We start from the raw sequence: 16,597 nt of genomic DNA on the forward strand, positions 1-16,597 counted from the left end.
CACCCCAATGAGGCTATAATCACAGAGTTGTGATAAAGTCAATTGAAAAATTACAGTTTTGACTGATTTTTTCACCTGCAACCAATTAGTATGTCAACTATAGATTGGAAATGACACGATTGAGGTGGTGGAAGTTTGATTTCGGTCGGAGGAAGCCCACAGCAGAAAGCTTAACAATACGAAAAGTTGCATTTTCAAAATCCTGTCCCATTTTCAAATATGTAATTTTCTGAGCCCAAATTTGACAGATTGGATGAAATTTTTGTCCAGAAACCAATTAGTTGGTTAATTGATGATGGTATGAAACCAAATTGAGGTACTGGGAGTCAAAATCCCGAATAGAATTGCAAAATCATATTGTCCCAATCTCTGTCCCATTTTCAGTTTTTGAAGATGAAATCTCCAGGACCGAAATTTTACAGTTTTGACTGATTTTTTCACCTGCAACCAATTAGTAAGTCAACTATAGATGGCAAATGACACGATTGAGGTGGTGGAAGTTTGATTTCGGTCGGAGGAAGCCCACAGCAGAAAGCTTAACAAAACGAAAAGTTGTATTTTCAAAATCCTGTCCCATTTTCAAATATGACATTTTCTGAACCCATATTTGACAAATTGGATGAAATTTTTGCCCAGACACCAATTAATTAGTTAATTGATGACGGTATGAAACCAAATTGAGGTACTGGGAGTTAGAATCCCGAATAGAATTGCAAAATCATATTGTCCCAATCTCTGTCCCATTTTCAGTTTTTTGAAGATGAAATTTCTAGGACCGAAATTTTACAGTTTTGACTGATTTTTTCACCTGCAACCAATTAGTATGTCAACTATAGATGGCAAATGACACGATTGAGGTGGTGGAAGTTTGATTTCGGTCGGAGGAAGCCCACTGCAGAAAGCTTAACAATACGAAAAGTTGTATTTTCAAAATCCTGTCCCATTTTCAAATATGAAATTTTCTGAACCCAAATTTGACAGATTGGATGAACGTTTTGCCCAGAAACCAATAAGTTAGTTAATTGATGATGGTATGAAACCAAATTGAGGTACTGGGAGTCAAAATCCCGAATAGAATTGCAAAATCATATTGTCCCAATCTCTGTCCCATTTTCATTTTTTGAAGATGAAATTTCCAGGACCGAAATTTTACAAATGACACGATTGAGGAGGTGGAAGTTTGATTTCGGTCGGAGGAAGCCCACAGCAAAAAGCTGAGGTACTGGGAGTTAAAACCTGAATGGAATTGTAAAATCATATTGTCCCAAAAAAACTGAAAATGGGACAGAGATTGGGACAATTATATGATTTAGCAATTTTATTCGGGATTTTGACTCCCAGTATCTCAATTTGGTTTCATACCATCATCAATTAACTAACTTATTGGTTTCTGGGCAAAACGTTCATCCAATCTGTCAAATTTGGGTTCAGAAAATTTCATATTTGAAAATGGGACAGCATTTTGAAAATACAACTTTTCGTTTTGTTAAGCTTTCTGCTGTGGGCTTCCTCCGACCGAAATCAAACTTTCACCACCTCGATCGTGTCATTTGCCATCTTTAGTTGACATACTAATTGGTTGCAGGTGAAAAAATCAGTCAAAACTGTAAAATTTCGGTCATTATCCCGAATAGAATTGCAAAATCATATAATTGAAAGCAACATGGACTGGAGATCCGAAAGTCCGGCCGCGATTTGTTTTTGGATAATTCGAAAAAGGTGAAAGATATTTCATCTGTAAAAAGGTTTCAAAAGCTTTAAAATAGAAAGATTTCATGATTGATTCTGAATTGCCTTACCTAGCAGGAACCCGTCTAACCCTAAAATGGTGTCAAGACTCAAGAGACTAAAACAATTATTACCTATTTAATTCGCGTTTTTGACACCACTTGGGGTAACAAATTTTGGGCTCTAAAACTCCTATTTCTTGGCCAATTTTTTATTGTTTCATGCTGATTTGGAGGCCATTAAAGCATTTGACCCAGTCAAAAAAGTTTCAGTTGTATATCTTTGACGGTTTTTGCAGAAATTCGCGTTAAATTTGATGCCGTGGTGTCAGTAAAATGGCACGGATAAATATATATATATATCGTCTCGCTTTATATATAGTAAGATAAATGACGAGCGGCCGGTGTGTGTATTTTTCTGACTTAAATTGTAACAATCTCATAGTCATAGGCCAGAGCAGAGGTTCCCTCGCTTTAAAAATGCTGTTCAAAGTTCAAACCCTCAACGTCTTCTCTGTGAAACCTGCCAAATTGTATAATCTTCTGCTTAAGCCCTAGGATCACACTAGCCCAGAGCATGACACGAGCAAACTGTAAACTTACGTTTATGAGGCGAAATTCACAAATATCCGGAAAGGTCCCTGCAACACAGTCGTCTTTTTTAACCACAAATTCTGCATTTGATTTATTCGTCATATCGCGCGCGTTCGTGTTCCCGAGCCTGTCCCCTTATTCTCTCAGAACACCTCGGGTACACTTGTTCGTCCAAGTACCTAGTGGTAGACACTTTGACAGTCATCACACTGTTATGGATTTGGCACAGTTGACATGAAAACTTTTTCTTATCAGTCATTATCATGTCACCCATCACAACATTTTGAACTTCGATAGTACCTCACATGAATTTATCGACAGTTAACTCTATTTCACTACGACATACTTAACTTTGTCACACAGTATCATATTTTCATTAGACACCTACATTTTGAGAATCATTTAATTTTCGAATGGAATTTTACCGAATTAAAACCGAGTGTGTGTGTTTGAGCGATTTGTACAACATTTCTGTAATGTTTCAAATTATATTCAAATGTTCTAAAAAATGTTCTATCATCACCTCAGAAAGTATAGTTATAATATTTAAATACTATAATTATAAGGGCAACCACCTTTTGAGTTTCAACTTTCAATATACGTTTAAAAGACAGTTTCTTAAAACGAGATAATGTCTAAAAGAAATAACGATGCTTATGAATTTGTTCAGCTGCGTATGTAGTTGTACGGTAATGTAATAAATAATACCTTGACTGTTGACTTTGAGTGCTACCCGCGACAATTCCCGACGCTTTAGCGGAGGGATCGCGGGGCACGAAACTAAGCCAAGATATTATTTATTATTATATTATTACACGAGAATATGGTGCCTCTTTTCTAAAACCCTGTTAACTAATTATTTGACGGTTCTTCTACCGATCATAGCCCTAAAATATGTTGTTTTGAAAAACTAGCTAATACCTGAGGCACTTATTGGGAAATGAGGTTAATTCTGTCACATTATATTATGGAATTTGAAATTTTCGGTGAATTGTCGAAATCATTTATATCTGATTTTGGTTTGAAAAGCAGGAAAACTCTATATAAGGACGATAAAGTTGATTCAAGTTAAGGGCAGTTAATGCGAACATTGTCAAAAAATTATACGAAATCGTTATTAGGTTAAATTTCGAAACAATGATAACCAAACCTCGATTAGAATCAATATTCTTCCAGAAATGATTGGAAGGTTATTAATATTATTCAGAAAATCGAAACTTAAGTTTAACAATGTTGAGGTTAATTTTAGTTACCGAAATGTGACAAAATTCACTTTTCCTGCCCCAACAGTAAAAAATTCAATTCAAAATATGATAAGGAGAGTTTGATGTGAAAGAAAATGTATCTAACTTTTACAATAACTTATGTGACGAAATTTACATTTCTTGCCCCTATCACATTTCTGTAAGGATCTTTTTGAAACAGTAAGCGTGACCAAAAAGATAAAATTAAAAACGTTAGAAAGTTTATAGCAGGAGGATTTGTATATAAATCGAAGATCCGACTAGAAACGATTTCATTTTCATTGTCTTTTCAAACTATAATTTGGTTTTGATTAATTCGGAATTTGCAGTACTTAGTAAAGTGTACGTGTTTAAACTAACCTTATTGTTCAACAAAATCGTTCTAATTAAGAATGAATTGAAGACAAGTTTATTCCCAAATAACCTCAACATTGTTAAACTTGAGTTTCAATTTTCTGAATAATATTAATAACCTACCAATAATTTCTGGAAGAATATTGAATTCTAATCGAGGTTTGGTTATCATTGTTTCGAAATTTAACCTAATAACGATTTCGTATAATTTTTTGACAATGTTCGCATTAACTGCCCTTAACTTGAATCAACTGTATCGTCCTTATATAGAGTTTTCCTGCTTTTCAAACCAAAATCAGATATAAATGATTTCGGCAATTCAGCTAAAATTTCAAATTCCATAATATAATGTGACAGAATTTACCTCATTTCCCAATAAGTGCCTCAGGTATTAGCTAGTTTTTCAAAACAACATATTTTAGGGCTATGATCGGTAGAAGAACCATCAAATAATGAGTTATAAGGGTTTTAGAAAAGAGGTACCATATTCTCGTGTAATAATATAATAATAAATAATACCCTGGCTTAGTTTCGTGCCCCGCGATCCCTCCGCTAAAGCGTCGGGAATTGTCGCGGGTAGCACTCAACAGTTAACAGCCAAGGTATTATTTATTACATTACCGTACAACTACATAATCAGCCGAACAAATTCATAGGCATCGTTATTTCTTTTAGACATTTTCTCGATTTAAGAAACTGTCTTTTAAACGTATATTGAAAGTTCAAACTCAAAAGGGGGCCCTCATAATTATAGTATTCAAATACTATATAACTATAATTACTGAGGTGATGATATGACGAATAAATCAAATGCAGAATTTGTTGTTAAAACAGACGACTGTGTTGCAGGGACCTTTCCGGATATTTGTGAATTTCGCCTCATAAACGTAAGTTCGTGTGATGCTCTGAAATGGAATACAGTGTTTAAAGTGTGATAAAAAAACTGAAAATGGGACAGAGATTGGGACAATATGATTTTGCAATTCTATTCGGGATTTTGACTCCCAGTATCTCAATTTGGTTTCATACCATCATCAATTAACTAACTAATTGGTTTCTGGGCTAAAACTTCATCCAATCTGTCAAATTTGGGTTAAGAAAATTACATATTTGAAAATGGGACAGCATTTTGAAAATTCAACTTTTCGTTTTGTTAAGCTTTCTGTTGTGGGCTTCCTCCGACCGAAATCAAACTTCCACCACCTCAATCGTGTCATTTGCCATCTATAGTTGACTTACTAATTGGTTGCAGGTGAAAAAATCTGTCAAAACTGTAAAATTTCGGTCCTAGAAATTTCATCTTCAAAAACTGAAAATGGGACAGAGATTGGGACAATATGATTTTGCAATTCTATTCGGGATTTTGATTCCCAGTACCTCAATTTCGTTTCATACCATCATCAATTAACTAACTAATTGGTTTCTGGGCAAAAAGACCATCCAATCTGTCAAATTTGGGTTCAGAAAATTTCATATTTGAAAATGGGACAGCATTTTGAAAATTCAACTTTTCGTTTTGTTTAGCTTTCTGCTGTGGGCTTCCTCCGACCAAAATCAAACTTCCACCACCTCAATCGTGTTATTTGCCATCTATAGTTGACTTACTAATTGGTTGCAGGTGAAAAAATCTGTCAAAACTGTAAAATTTCGGTCCTAGAAATTTCATCTTCAAAAACTGAAAATGGGACAGAGATTGGGACAATATGATTTTACAATTCTTTTCGGGATTTTGACTCCCAGTACCTCAATTTCGTTTTATATTATCATCAATTAACTAACAAATTGGTTTCTGGGTAAAAAGTTCATCCAATCTGTCAAATTTGGGTTCAGAAAATTTCATATTTGAAAATGGGATAGCATTTTGAAAATACAACTTTTCGTTTTGTTAAGCTTTCTGCTGTGGGCTTCCTCCGACCGAAATCAAACTTCCACCACCTCAATCGTGTCATTTGCCATCTATAGTTGACTTACTAATTGGTTGCAGGTGAAAAAATCTGTCAAAACTGTAAAATTTCGGTCCTAGAAATTTCATCTTCAAAAACTGAAAATGGGACAGAGATTGGGACAATATGATTTTGCAATTCTATTCGGGATTTTGATTCCCAGTACCTCAATTTCGTTTCATACCATCATCAATTAACTAACTAATTGGTTTCTGGGCAAAAAGTTCATCCAATCTGTCAAATTTGGGTTCAGAAAATTTCATATTTGAAAATGGGACAGTATTTTGAAAATACTACTTTTCGTTTTGTTAAGCTTTCTGCTGTGGGCTTCCTCCGACCGAAATCAAACTTCCACCACCTCAAAAATCAGTCACAACTGTAATTTTTCAATTGACTTTATCACAACTCTGTGATTATAGCCTAATTGGGGTGAAGGTCAGATCTTTCTCAGGTTTGCTTGCTATATTGGATTTCTTAGCTTCAGTGTCTCATCAGCAAGAAGGCAGAACTTCCCTTTCAAAAAGAACATTGTAACAATCATAAAAAATTTACTTCACTTTAATATACTGCAAAATATACCTCGTATACGAAATTATACCAGCGCTGGATATGCCAATTATTGCGGGTCATCTTTATGGCATCACTTATAAAGCTTGATGATTTTCCTATTTCAGGGAGGGACCCTGGCGTTGGTTAGTTTCTGCGGCATCTTGCTGAATGTCATCGTCATGTTTGTCATAATCGGACAAAAGGTTCACCTGAGTAACCAGGTGATTCTACTGTTTAATAATAGTTAATACTTTCTAATAAAGCATCCCACGACCAGCTAAATGGTATAGCTGCTTACAATACTGACCATATAATGCTTACAATACTTACAATACTTACAATATAATGCTTACAATACTTACAATACTGACCATATAATGCTTACAATACTTACAATACTTACAATATAATGCTTACAATACTTACAATACTGACCATATAATGCTTACAATACTTACAATACTGACCATATAATGCTTACAATACTTACAATACTGACCATATAATGCTTACAATACTTACAATACTGACCATATAATGCTTACAATACTTACAATACTGACTATATAATGCTTACAATACTTACAATACTGACCATATAATGCTTACAATACTTACAATACTGACCATATAATGCTTACAATACTTACAATACTGACCATATAATGCTTACAATACTTACAATACTGACCATATAATGATTACAATACTTACAATACTGACCATATAATGCTTACAATACTTACAATACAGACCATATAATGCTTACAATACTTACAATACTGACTATATAATGAAAAAACGAAACGAAACGAAACACTGTATTTACTACCCCGCTACTATGCGACAAAGATATTGTATAAAGTTAACTAAATAATTTACACAATACGGTGCCCATGTCTGAGCGGCTCTCCTCAAATAACTTTCTCTCCTCCTCGGAGCAGAAAGTTAAAAACAAAACACGGGTCTCATAAATCAAAAAATACTAAATAATGTTAAAGAGATCATATCAGATTAACTGTCGCAAAAAATGGTTAAAGTATACATATTACATAATTGATTTTATTGACACACCGATAAAAACCAGAAAAACAAGAAGTGGATACTCGGAAAACAAAAAATAACACAAAAAAAGACTAGAAGCCACAAAAAATAGCTTAACCAGGCTATAGTTGATCATACAAATAGTTCTTTAACTTACCCTTAAAAGAGACAATATTGTCGATATTACGGACATTAAGAGGGAGAGAGTTCCATGATTCAGGTGCATAGTTGCTGAACCGCCTGCTAGTTGCCTTCAATTTAGAGAACTTAGGTATCTTCATAAGAAGGTTGCATGCTGTTTTTGTTCTGGTTTCTTTGACAGCCTTATCATCTCTGTTCATTTGAACCAACTCTTGGAGGTACATTGGTGCCAATCCATGGGTCACTTTGAAACAGATGAGACACACTTTGAAAAATATCCTCTTTTCAACAGGGAGAATATGAGCTTTCTTGTAGAAAGGAGACAAGTCAGTATTTCTGTCATAGATGTCGTAAATGAAACGTATCCCTGCATTTAGAACAGATTGCAGCTTCTTCACTCTAGTCTTTGAAAGATTCATGTAGAGGGCATTACAATAGTCCAGCTTTGATATGATCAGTTGTTTGACCAGCATGAGCTTAACTCTCTCATCTAGATACTTTCTGATAGTTCTAAGATTGTTCATTGTCCAGGAACAGTTCTTCCTAACGTTGTTAATCTGCCTTTCCATGTTGAGAGATTCATCTAGTAACACTCCAAGACTCTTCCAGGTATCGTTTTTGCATACAGTTGGTGTAATAATGGTGTCACCAAACTTTATTGTTATTTCAAGGTCAAACTTCTTCAGTACCAAAGGCTTTCCAATGACTAACAATTCTGTCTTGCTCTCATTCAGTTTCATGAAATTATTAACCATCCATACTTTGATTTCAGACAGACAGTCATTGATCCTACTAGTGACATTCTGCAGCTCCATGGGTCTCATCGGGTGGAAAGCTATATAAAGTTGTGAGTCATCTGCATAAAGCTGAATATCGAGACCATACTTTCTAGCTATTTCCTGGAGCAGCTTAATGTATAAGATGAACAGGATCGGTCCCAATAGAGAGCCCTGGGGTACCCCAAACAACAGACACAGGAAGTCAGATAATGAGTCATCTACCTTAACCTTGAAAAACCTGCCTGAGAGGTATGAACTAAACCATTTCAATGCAGAGTCCTTAATACCAAAATCTTTTGCCAGCTTCTTAAGAAGGATTGTATGATCAATCGTGTCAAAAGCAGCAGAGAGATCAAGTAGGACTACAATCACAATGTTGTTCTTCTGCACTTCCTTAAGAATATCGTCTGCCATCCTGACCATCAGGGTTTCACAACTGTGGTTCGCTCTGTATCCAGACTGAACTGGGCAATGCAGACTGTTTAAATGTAAGTGATTGTTTAACTGCTCAAGTACAATCTTTTCAATCAGTTTAGACATAACTGCAAGATTTGAGACTGGTCTGTAATTCTTCAGAATATCTGGATCAGCATTCTTCTTCTTGATAGTGGGCTTGACCAGTGCAGTCTTCATCTCGGCTGGAAACACACCTTGCAACATAGAACCGTTTATTATGTGCAGGAGGATCGGTGCCAACTCCTGAGAGCATTTCTTCAACATGAAAGTTGGAATAGGGTCAAGACTACAAAACTTGTTAGACATCTTAGAAATGGTGTGTAACAGGTGCTGCCTAGTGATGGAGTGAAATTTATCAAATGATGGCCCTGAATAGGTGCTTTCAAGATTCTCTGACGATGACAAGTTCCCTCCGATATGACTTCCTTCTTCTTCTATCCCAAGTCTGATATCATTCACTTTATCCGCAAAGAAAACTTTAAAACTTTCTGCCAGTTTTTTAGTGTCATTACCATGTGGCCTTTCTTGGGTAGTTTCACCCGTGAGTCTATAAACTTTCTTGTACAGAGCCTTCGTATCTCCCGCAGAGGCTAAGAGGGCTTTTCTATTGTAAGTAATCCTCTTCTGTCGCTCAATGACAATAAATTTGTTCCTGAGGTTGACAAAAATATCCTTCTGTCCCTTGCCTTTCCTCCAGGCTCTCTCAGCTGCTCTCCTCTGCCTCTGTAAAGCTTTCAGATCCTGATCCATCCAAGGTTTACCTTTGTCTTCACTCTTCATCTCCTTACTGATCACAGGACAGTGCTTGTCCATAAGTTCCAATAGAATACTATTGTACATCTTAACTGACTCATCAAGACTCTCAGAGCACCAAGCATCTCTTTTACAGAGATCAGAAACCAAAATATCTGCTTTAAAATCCTCAACCACAATACTTTTAAAATCACGGTAGTTCATCACCCTAGTATCATTCAAAGAGGTCTTCAGGCTCACAGACACTACAAATTTAACAAGAAAATGATCTGATCTAGTCCCAGATTCCACAATGTTAATAGAAGTTATAGAGTCTTTAAAGACTTTGGTCGTTATCACGAGGTCAAGAGTTCCTCCTTGATTGTGAGTTCTTTCTAGTGGTACACATTGGATGAAACCAAGCTGATCAAGAAGGGAAAGAAACTTTGCGGGGTAAAGATCTTTAGGTCTTTCAACATGTAAATTAAAATCCCCTGCAATCACCGGGGTTCCTGGCTTACCGGACAAATCACACAGGTATTCACTGAATTCTTCCAAGAAGTGGCACTCAGTGTACCTGGCCTTTTTGGTGTAAGGCGGTCTATACACATCAATAAGTCTGATTATCCCACTATTTGTTTCAAGTACAACTTCCATGACTTGGTAAGACTTGTACTTCTTGACTCTACCGTTGCTTTTCAACTTAAGGTTCTTATTGAAAATTATACCTATTCCTCCGCCACTACGATGCTTCCTTGGGTTGGATAAAATACCCCAACCAAAATCTCGTATCTCTTGTAGCTTTGCAGTATCTGCTTCCTTAAGAAAAGTCTCTTGAAGAAAACAGATATCAACCCCCTCATCAGTTAGGTGCTCAAGAACCTCTACTGTCTTGTTCACTAGACGATTAACATTAAACGTGGCTAAGACTAGTTTATCCCAAGCTCTCTTTGTCGAATCTTTGCCCACTGGAGATAAGAGTTTTTTGATGTTTCACATCCGCTCGTTCTGGCCATGATATAACTCTGCTCTCTCACATAAGATGGGCATAATCTGTCAGCTGCAGAATGTGTCTTGCATTTATCTTTGACATTCTTGTCTTTACTGTTGCTGCAGTTCGTACACTTGATACTAGATCTTCGGCCCGCCGTTTTCTTCTCACAATCTTTCGATTTGTGGGCACCTGCACAGTAGAAGCACACTGGGTCGGCATTATACTTCTTACACTTACAGTAATCACTGCCACTCATGTGTCCGAAGCTCTGACAGTCAAAGCACTGGATTACATGATACCTATCCTTAACTTTATACTGTCCAAGATCAGCGTGTACAAAGTCACCTGACTCCCTTATAGACTGCCTGATTTTCACTGACACTTGTAGGCATGCCCAGGTCTTGTTTTTCTCCAGGAAAATAACCTTGAAAGTGTTGTTCTCATCTTCAACTAAACTCTTAATGGAACTGTTCTTATCAAGGATGCTCTGGCGCAATTCTTCGGATGACTCAAAATCTCCCTTGAGATCATACATAGTAAGCTTAGGTTCAAGCATTGTCACGGTGTGGGATTTTGCAGACACTTTGTAGTCCACACTAAGAGCATCTTTAGCTTTCTCCATAAGTTCCTTGTTCTTGAATATTAACCTTGCTGTGCCTTCTTTGACACCTGAGACCCCTTTAATAGGGATGCTGGGCAGTATTGATGCGACATGTTTCTTCACCTTTGAGGACCAGAGTTCTTCTGTTATCTTATCTGCCTCATTCTGCCCTTCCAGAGTTAAAGTATGAGTCTCACTGGGTCCGAGATTGGTCTTAATCTCAGGTATAATATCTGGACCACCTTTATTGTGCTCAATGAGAATTTGTCTAAATTGTGCTAGCTCCTTTCTCACTATATCTAGTGCCTCGGTAGCTGTCCCTTCCTGTGGTGCAGGTGTGTCTAGTTTAGACTTGGTCTTCAGTAGTGACAGGGCCCTCTTACTGAAACTGTATAGTTCCTTTATAACTTCAAACATATCCGGCTTGCTATTCCCTGTGGGTAAGTCTAAAGAATCTGCAATTATAGTATCCAACTTCTTCTTACCTTTTAAACTGTCGTTTAACGTTTCTAACTCCTTTTCCATCTTGTCATAGACATCAGTGATAACCATTGCTGTAAAGGATTTGAGACCTCTCTACTTTAACTCAAACCAAATAAATATAGTGGTAAGTGCTGAAAAGTACTTGATAAACCCACTAAAAGCTGTTGGTCGTCGTTTAAAACGCAGTAAAAACCTCAAATTATTTGTTATATAGTAGTGTTGAAAGTATTAAAAAATAGTAGTGTTGAAAGTATTAAAATGCTTACAATACTTACAATACTGACCATATAATGCTTACAATACTTACAATACTGACCATATAATGCTTACAATACTTACTATACTGACCATATACTGACCATATAGATAAATATAATACACACACAAACAAGTTTGATTTAAGAGATTTTACACATTCAATTCACTTTCAGAAATATTTCATGTTCAATCTGGCAATTAGTGATTGTCTCATAGCGATTGTTGGAATGTTTAGAGGGCTTGGAATCATAGACCCTAGTTTTGTTGGGTTCGTGGGTGGAAACGAAAATGGATGGTGTTCAGCTTACCTCCTATTCATGATGCTTGTAAGGTAGGGGCAACACATTTTAATTGATGTTAATTTTAATATTATAAAGTCCACAGTAGAACTGAGTAACTCTGAACACTACAAAATACTCAGACTTAAAAGCTCACTCCATAGCGATAATGGCTTCAATAACATTAATGTATCTGTTTCACTCGATTATTTTTTATTTATTATGTTGCCTCAATTATTATCAAAATAAAATCAACTTCCCATCAGTTATTCGAACTGTCCTTGCATGGTAGCTCTGACAATTGACCGTGTGGTGGCCATTGTGCGACCCTTCATGCACAGAACTCTTTTCACGAAGTGGGTTTGTATAGGAATCTGTGTAGCCGTGTGGTTACCTCAGGTCCTCTTTTACTGCTGGTTTATGGTGACGATGTTCACAAACGAGGAAACTGTAAGCGTACGTATTAATTAATTATCTTGTTTTACCATATCTGATTTGGTGATGGCCAGTTGCCAAGAATGTTCAGAGCATATTTTTTCTGGCTATTTGAACCAGCAGATTGGTCGCATATACAAAATTATCAGTAATTTATCAGAAATATCACAACAATGCGATTCATAAATAATGTTCCGAATATTAAAATATAATCTTATTGGATTTGAAATCATATTCGCATTTCACATAAGTATTGTACAATATTTCAGATGGAGTACTATCCCAACTATCATCGGTGCCAGAATTCCTACAAAAATCCATGGCTTCGAACAGCTAGATTTGTTACTCTCGTGTGGCTACCTTTCTCACTCATCATACTCATGTACTCCATCATCATCTACAAGTAAGTAGTTTGTCAACTTATAAGTGGTAAAATACAAAAAAATATTCGATGGAAAAAATGTATGATTCAATAAATGAGCGAATAGACAAGCCTATAACATTTCAGAGTGATAAGATCTGGAAAGACTTCCATACGTTTGCTGGCTATATCCTCTGTGATCATCGTTTCTGGGTTCATTTGCTGGTTCCCTTCCATCATCTCCTCCATCTTTTCCATCCCGATGAATTACAAAGTGGCCCAAGTCTTGACTGTCTCTCTTTTCTACATGAGTAGCTCTACAGACCCACTCGTGTACGTCCTACTCATGCCTGCTGTCAAAGATTACCTGTTTACAAGATTTGTCAAATGTGAGGAGCCGCCAGCCTCTTCGAGCAATTCTTCTATGATTCGTATAAGCACAGATTCAAGATCCTCCAGGCAGATTTCCAGTATTGCGTTCACGGCCAAGCTCGCAAAAGAGAAGAGAATAGCTTTTCAAAACGACCACAGATCCCGATCTCAAGACATTATTGCTAAAAGTGGACCAACACCCTAATGACCGGACGGCGGACCCTAGTGACTATGTAGACATGTAGCTGGATGTGCTGGAACCTAAGGTGACTAGTGACTACGCATTTATCGATCCATTGACAACTCGTGAAGAAGTCACACCTTCTAACACCACCACCGATGCAGCGCCTGTCTCAACTGCAATCTCAGCTGAAAGACATGACATTCAGGCTCTCATAGGTTGAAGCCAGATTAAACCTATGCAGGGTGGGTTAATAAGCAATTGGGTATCTGGAAATAGTACCATCTGTATTCTGTAGGACATCAACTGAAAAAATAAATAGAAATAGTTTCGAAGTTGTAATGTATTTCACTGCTATAAAGCAGGCAAGCACCTGACCAGGGGTGTGTTTAATGTTTATTGAAATCTTATTCTATTGATGGAATTTAACAAATCTATCTATAATTAATCTGCCATGCTATTGATTGCTGTGACTTTTATCTACTTTAGGATTTGAAAGATTAGAGATTTGAAACATTTATGATTTCACTCAAAGATAAACCAACTTTTATTTGTAGCCAAGGGTGCAACCGAAGAAACCACTTTTGATATAGCTTATCTTACATCTTACTTTGTAGCCAAACCAACTTAAGATATTACAACCAAATATCTATTGATCTATATTATATTTTAAACTTGGTGAAATCTCCCTGGCAACGGCTAAAAGCACTAAAAATTTACTAAAAAGTTACCATTCGCATGATTCGGCTCGCATGCAAAATGCAAATGGAGTTGAAAAATGAAAACTCGCGATTTTTAGCAAGGTTGTAGAAACAGGATATGCAGCTTTTATACTTATACTTATAACTATTTTAAATTTCGATTTAGGCTTTAGATTTTTTTGTAATTGACTGTTTTAAATATAAATAACTTTGGTTGTGATCGATGTTTTTGGCGCAGTAAAAGTATCGTTTAAAGAAAACTTTACACTTTTTCGTCATCGTCAAATAAAAAGCCATACTTTCTACAATACGACTAGAAGAGCTTCAATTCTGATATCACCGCTATACTCTATAAGTATAGTGTAAAAGTATTGTCTTTTGTAATGCTCCCTGTCATTGCCACCCACAAGTTTGAGATATATCCAGGTTTCAAAAGTAACAGCGCGGATCTGACAAAACAATAGACGACGCTTTGATTCAGTTTTCATACAATAAAGTGAAGGCTTGAGTTATTGTTAATATACTCCAACTTGAAATATTCAATTAGCATTTTGTTCGCATATTAAGATTTAATGAAACCGAGTCGTATCTTGGAGTTGGAAATATGGTAAAATTGATTCTAAGCACAAATCAAATTTAAAAAATTCTAGTACCATTCTTCTTTGGGATGAATTTTAGGTGAACGTTAAACATTAAACGGTAAAACGAATCAGTCATTTGCCTTTTGATATCAGCTTTGGAAACGCACAGATTATTAACGCATTGTGCGAGGTCTCAAGTTATTGTTCATCATTGTTGTTTATTTTGACATGTTGGACAAAGAAGACAAAGAAGACAAAGAAGACAAAGAAGACAAAGAAGACAAAGAAGACAAAGAACGCCTAAATAGATTAGTACTTTCATGAATGGCGCTCCTTTGTTTAGAGAAATTGGCTTAGTTGTAACTTGTAGTGCACGTACAGCTAGAACGTTCACTAAAAACTCATCTCACGTTCTGAACGTTATGGATAAATTATACTAGCAGTGTTCAGTAGGATTCACGTACTCTAGTTCGACACACATTATAGTTCGACAAATTAAATTCGCCAGATATCAGATATATATCTGATATATATATCTGATATATATATCTGATATATATATATATCAAGTACCATTAAACGAATCAGTCATTTGCCTTTTGATATCAGCTTTGGAAACGCACAGATTATTAACGCATTGTACGAGGGCCTATTGTTCATCATTGTTGTTCACAAATTTAGTTTTATCTACTTGGAGACATGTGGGACGAAGAAGACAAAGAACAACTAAATGGATCAGTACTTTCATGAATATTTAAGGCGCCCCTTTGTTTAGAGAAATTGGTTTGATGCAATAAAACATCAACTTCCCTCCCTGTGACCACGGGCTTTCTAGTATATATATAATATGACTTGACTTATGGCAGCTTCGGAGTCCGAGTCTCAATGATGTGTCTCCAAAGCTTTCTGTCCGCCATAAGCTTCTTAATCTCCCCAGTGTTCTTGAGTCCGGTGTCACTTCTTAGGTTGTTGACGAAAGTGAGCAGTTAGGTAGTCTGCACCGCATTCTGGTCCCGTGGTTCCCAAAGGAGAAGTTGGTGGGCTGCCCCGCCCTCTAGTCTCGTGGCTAGGTTCCCAAAGGAGAAGTTGGTAGTCTGCCCCGCCCTCTGGTCCCGTGGCTAGGTTCCCAAAGGAGAAGTTGGTGGGCTGCCCCGCCCTCTGGTCCCGTGGCTAGGTTCCCAAAGGAGAAGTTGGTGGGCTGCCCCGCCCTCTGGTCCCGTGGCGAGGTTCCCAAAGGAGAAGTTGGTGGGCTGCCAGGTCATCATGTCCCTGAATGTGCCCAGTCAACCTCATTCTTCTGGCCTGTATATTCGAGCTCACTCATGGGAGTGATCCAAAGACCTCCTAATTGTTGGTGCGATGTTCTCTCCAGTCCACGTTTAGGGCCATCCGCAGCATTCTACTGTAACATCCGTCTATCCTTTTCTTCAGTGATTCTGTTACTGTCCACGTTTCCGTTTCATAGAGGACGATTGATTCAACCGTAGCTTGAAACAGACAGATCTTTAAATCTCGGCATATAGCCTTAATTTTGTGGCAGGCAGCCCATGCCTTGGCCTTGCATATCCTAAAGTCGTGCTATGTTGTATTTATCCAGGCTCCTAGAAGTAGGTAGACAAAGTCCTCCACTTTCTCAAAGACATGTCCGGCCTTAGAAGTTATAGGTTTTGAGCCTCCGAGATGGTGTTTGTTGTGAGAGCAATATATATTTCATTTAATTAGATATTTAAAGGACAACAAAATCTCTTCACATAATGTCACTCATTGCCAGCAGCAAATAATAGACCGT

General features: G+C 36.9%; 2 protein-coding genes across 2 annotated transcripts in view; both read left to right on the forward strand.

Moving 5' to 3' along the window:
- LOC134822730 (phosphatidate phosphatase LPIN1-like) overlaps positions 1-16,597 on the forward strand; it is a 582,707-nt gene that overhangs the window by 187,065 nt on the left and 379,045 nt on the right.
- On the forward strand, positions 4,775-13,576 carry LOC134822737 (G-protein coupled receptor 183-like). The gene is made up of 6 exons (XM_063833975.1): positions 4,775-4,806; positions 6,537-6,632; positions 12,073-12,230; positions 12,444-12,633; positions 12,882-13,015; positions 13,121-13,576. Exons 2-6 carry the CDS (start codon positions 6,591-6,593, stop codon positions 13,548-13,550), a joined length of 954 nt encoding a protein of 317 aa, XP_063690045.1. The 5' UTR covers positions 4,775-4,806; positions 6,537-6,590; the 3' UTR covers positions 13,551-13,576.

This window comes from Bolinopsis microptera, chromosome 11, assembly GCF_026151205.1.
Source record: "Bolinopsis microptera isolate Bmic1 chromosome 11, MBARI_Bmic_1.0, whole genome shotgun sequence".
Taxonomy (NCBI): domain Eukaryota; kingdom Metazoa; phylum Ctenophora; class Tentaculata; order Lobata; family Bolinopsidae; genus Bolinopsis; species Bolinopsis microptera.

Coding starts and splice junctions, on each gene's coding strand:
- LOC134822737 (XM_063833975.1), top strand. CDS start 6,591: ATGTTTGTCATAATCGGACAAAAGGTTCACCTGAGTAACCAG. Junction 12,634..12,881: donor CAAACGAGGAAACTGTAAGC/GTACGTATTAAT, acceptor ACAATATTTCAG/ATGGAGTACTATCCCAACTA. Junction 13,016..13,120: donor TACTCCATCATCATCTACAA/GTAAGTAGTTTG, acceptor ATAACATTTCAG/AGTGATAAGATCTGGAAAGA.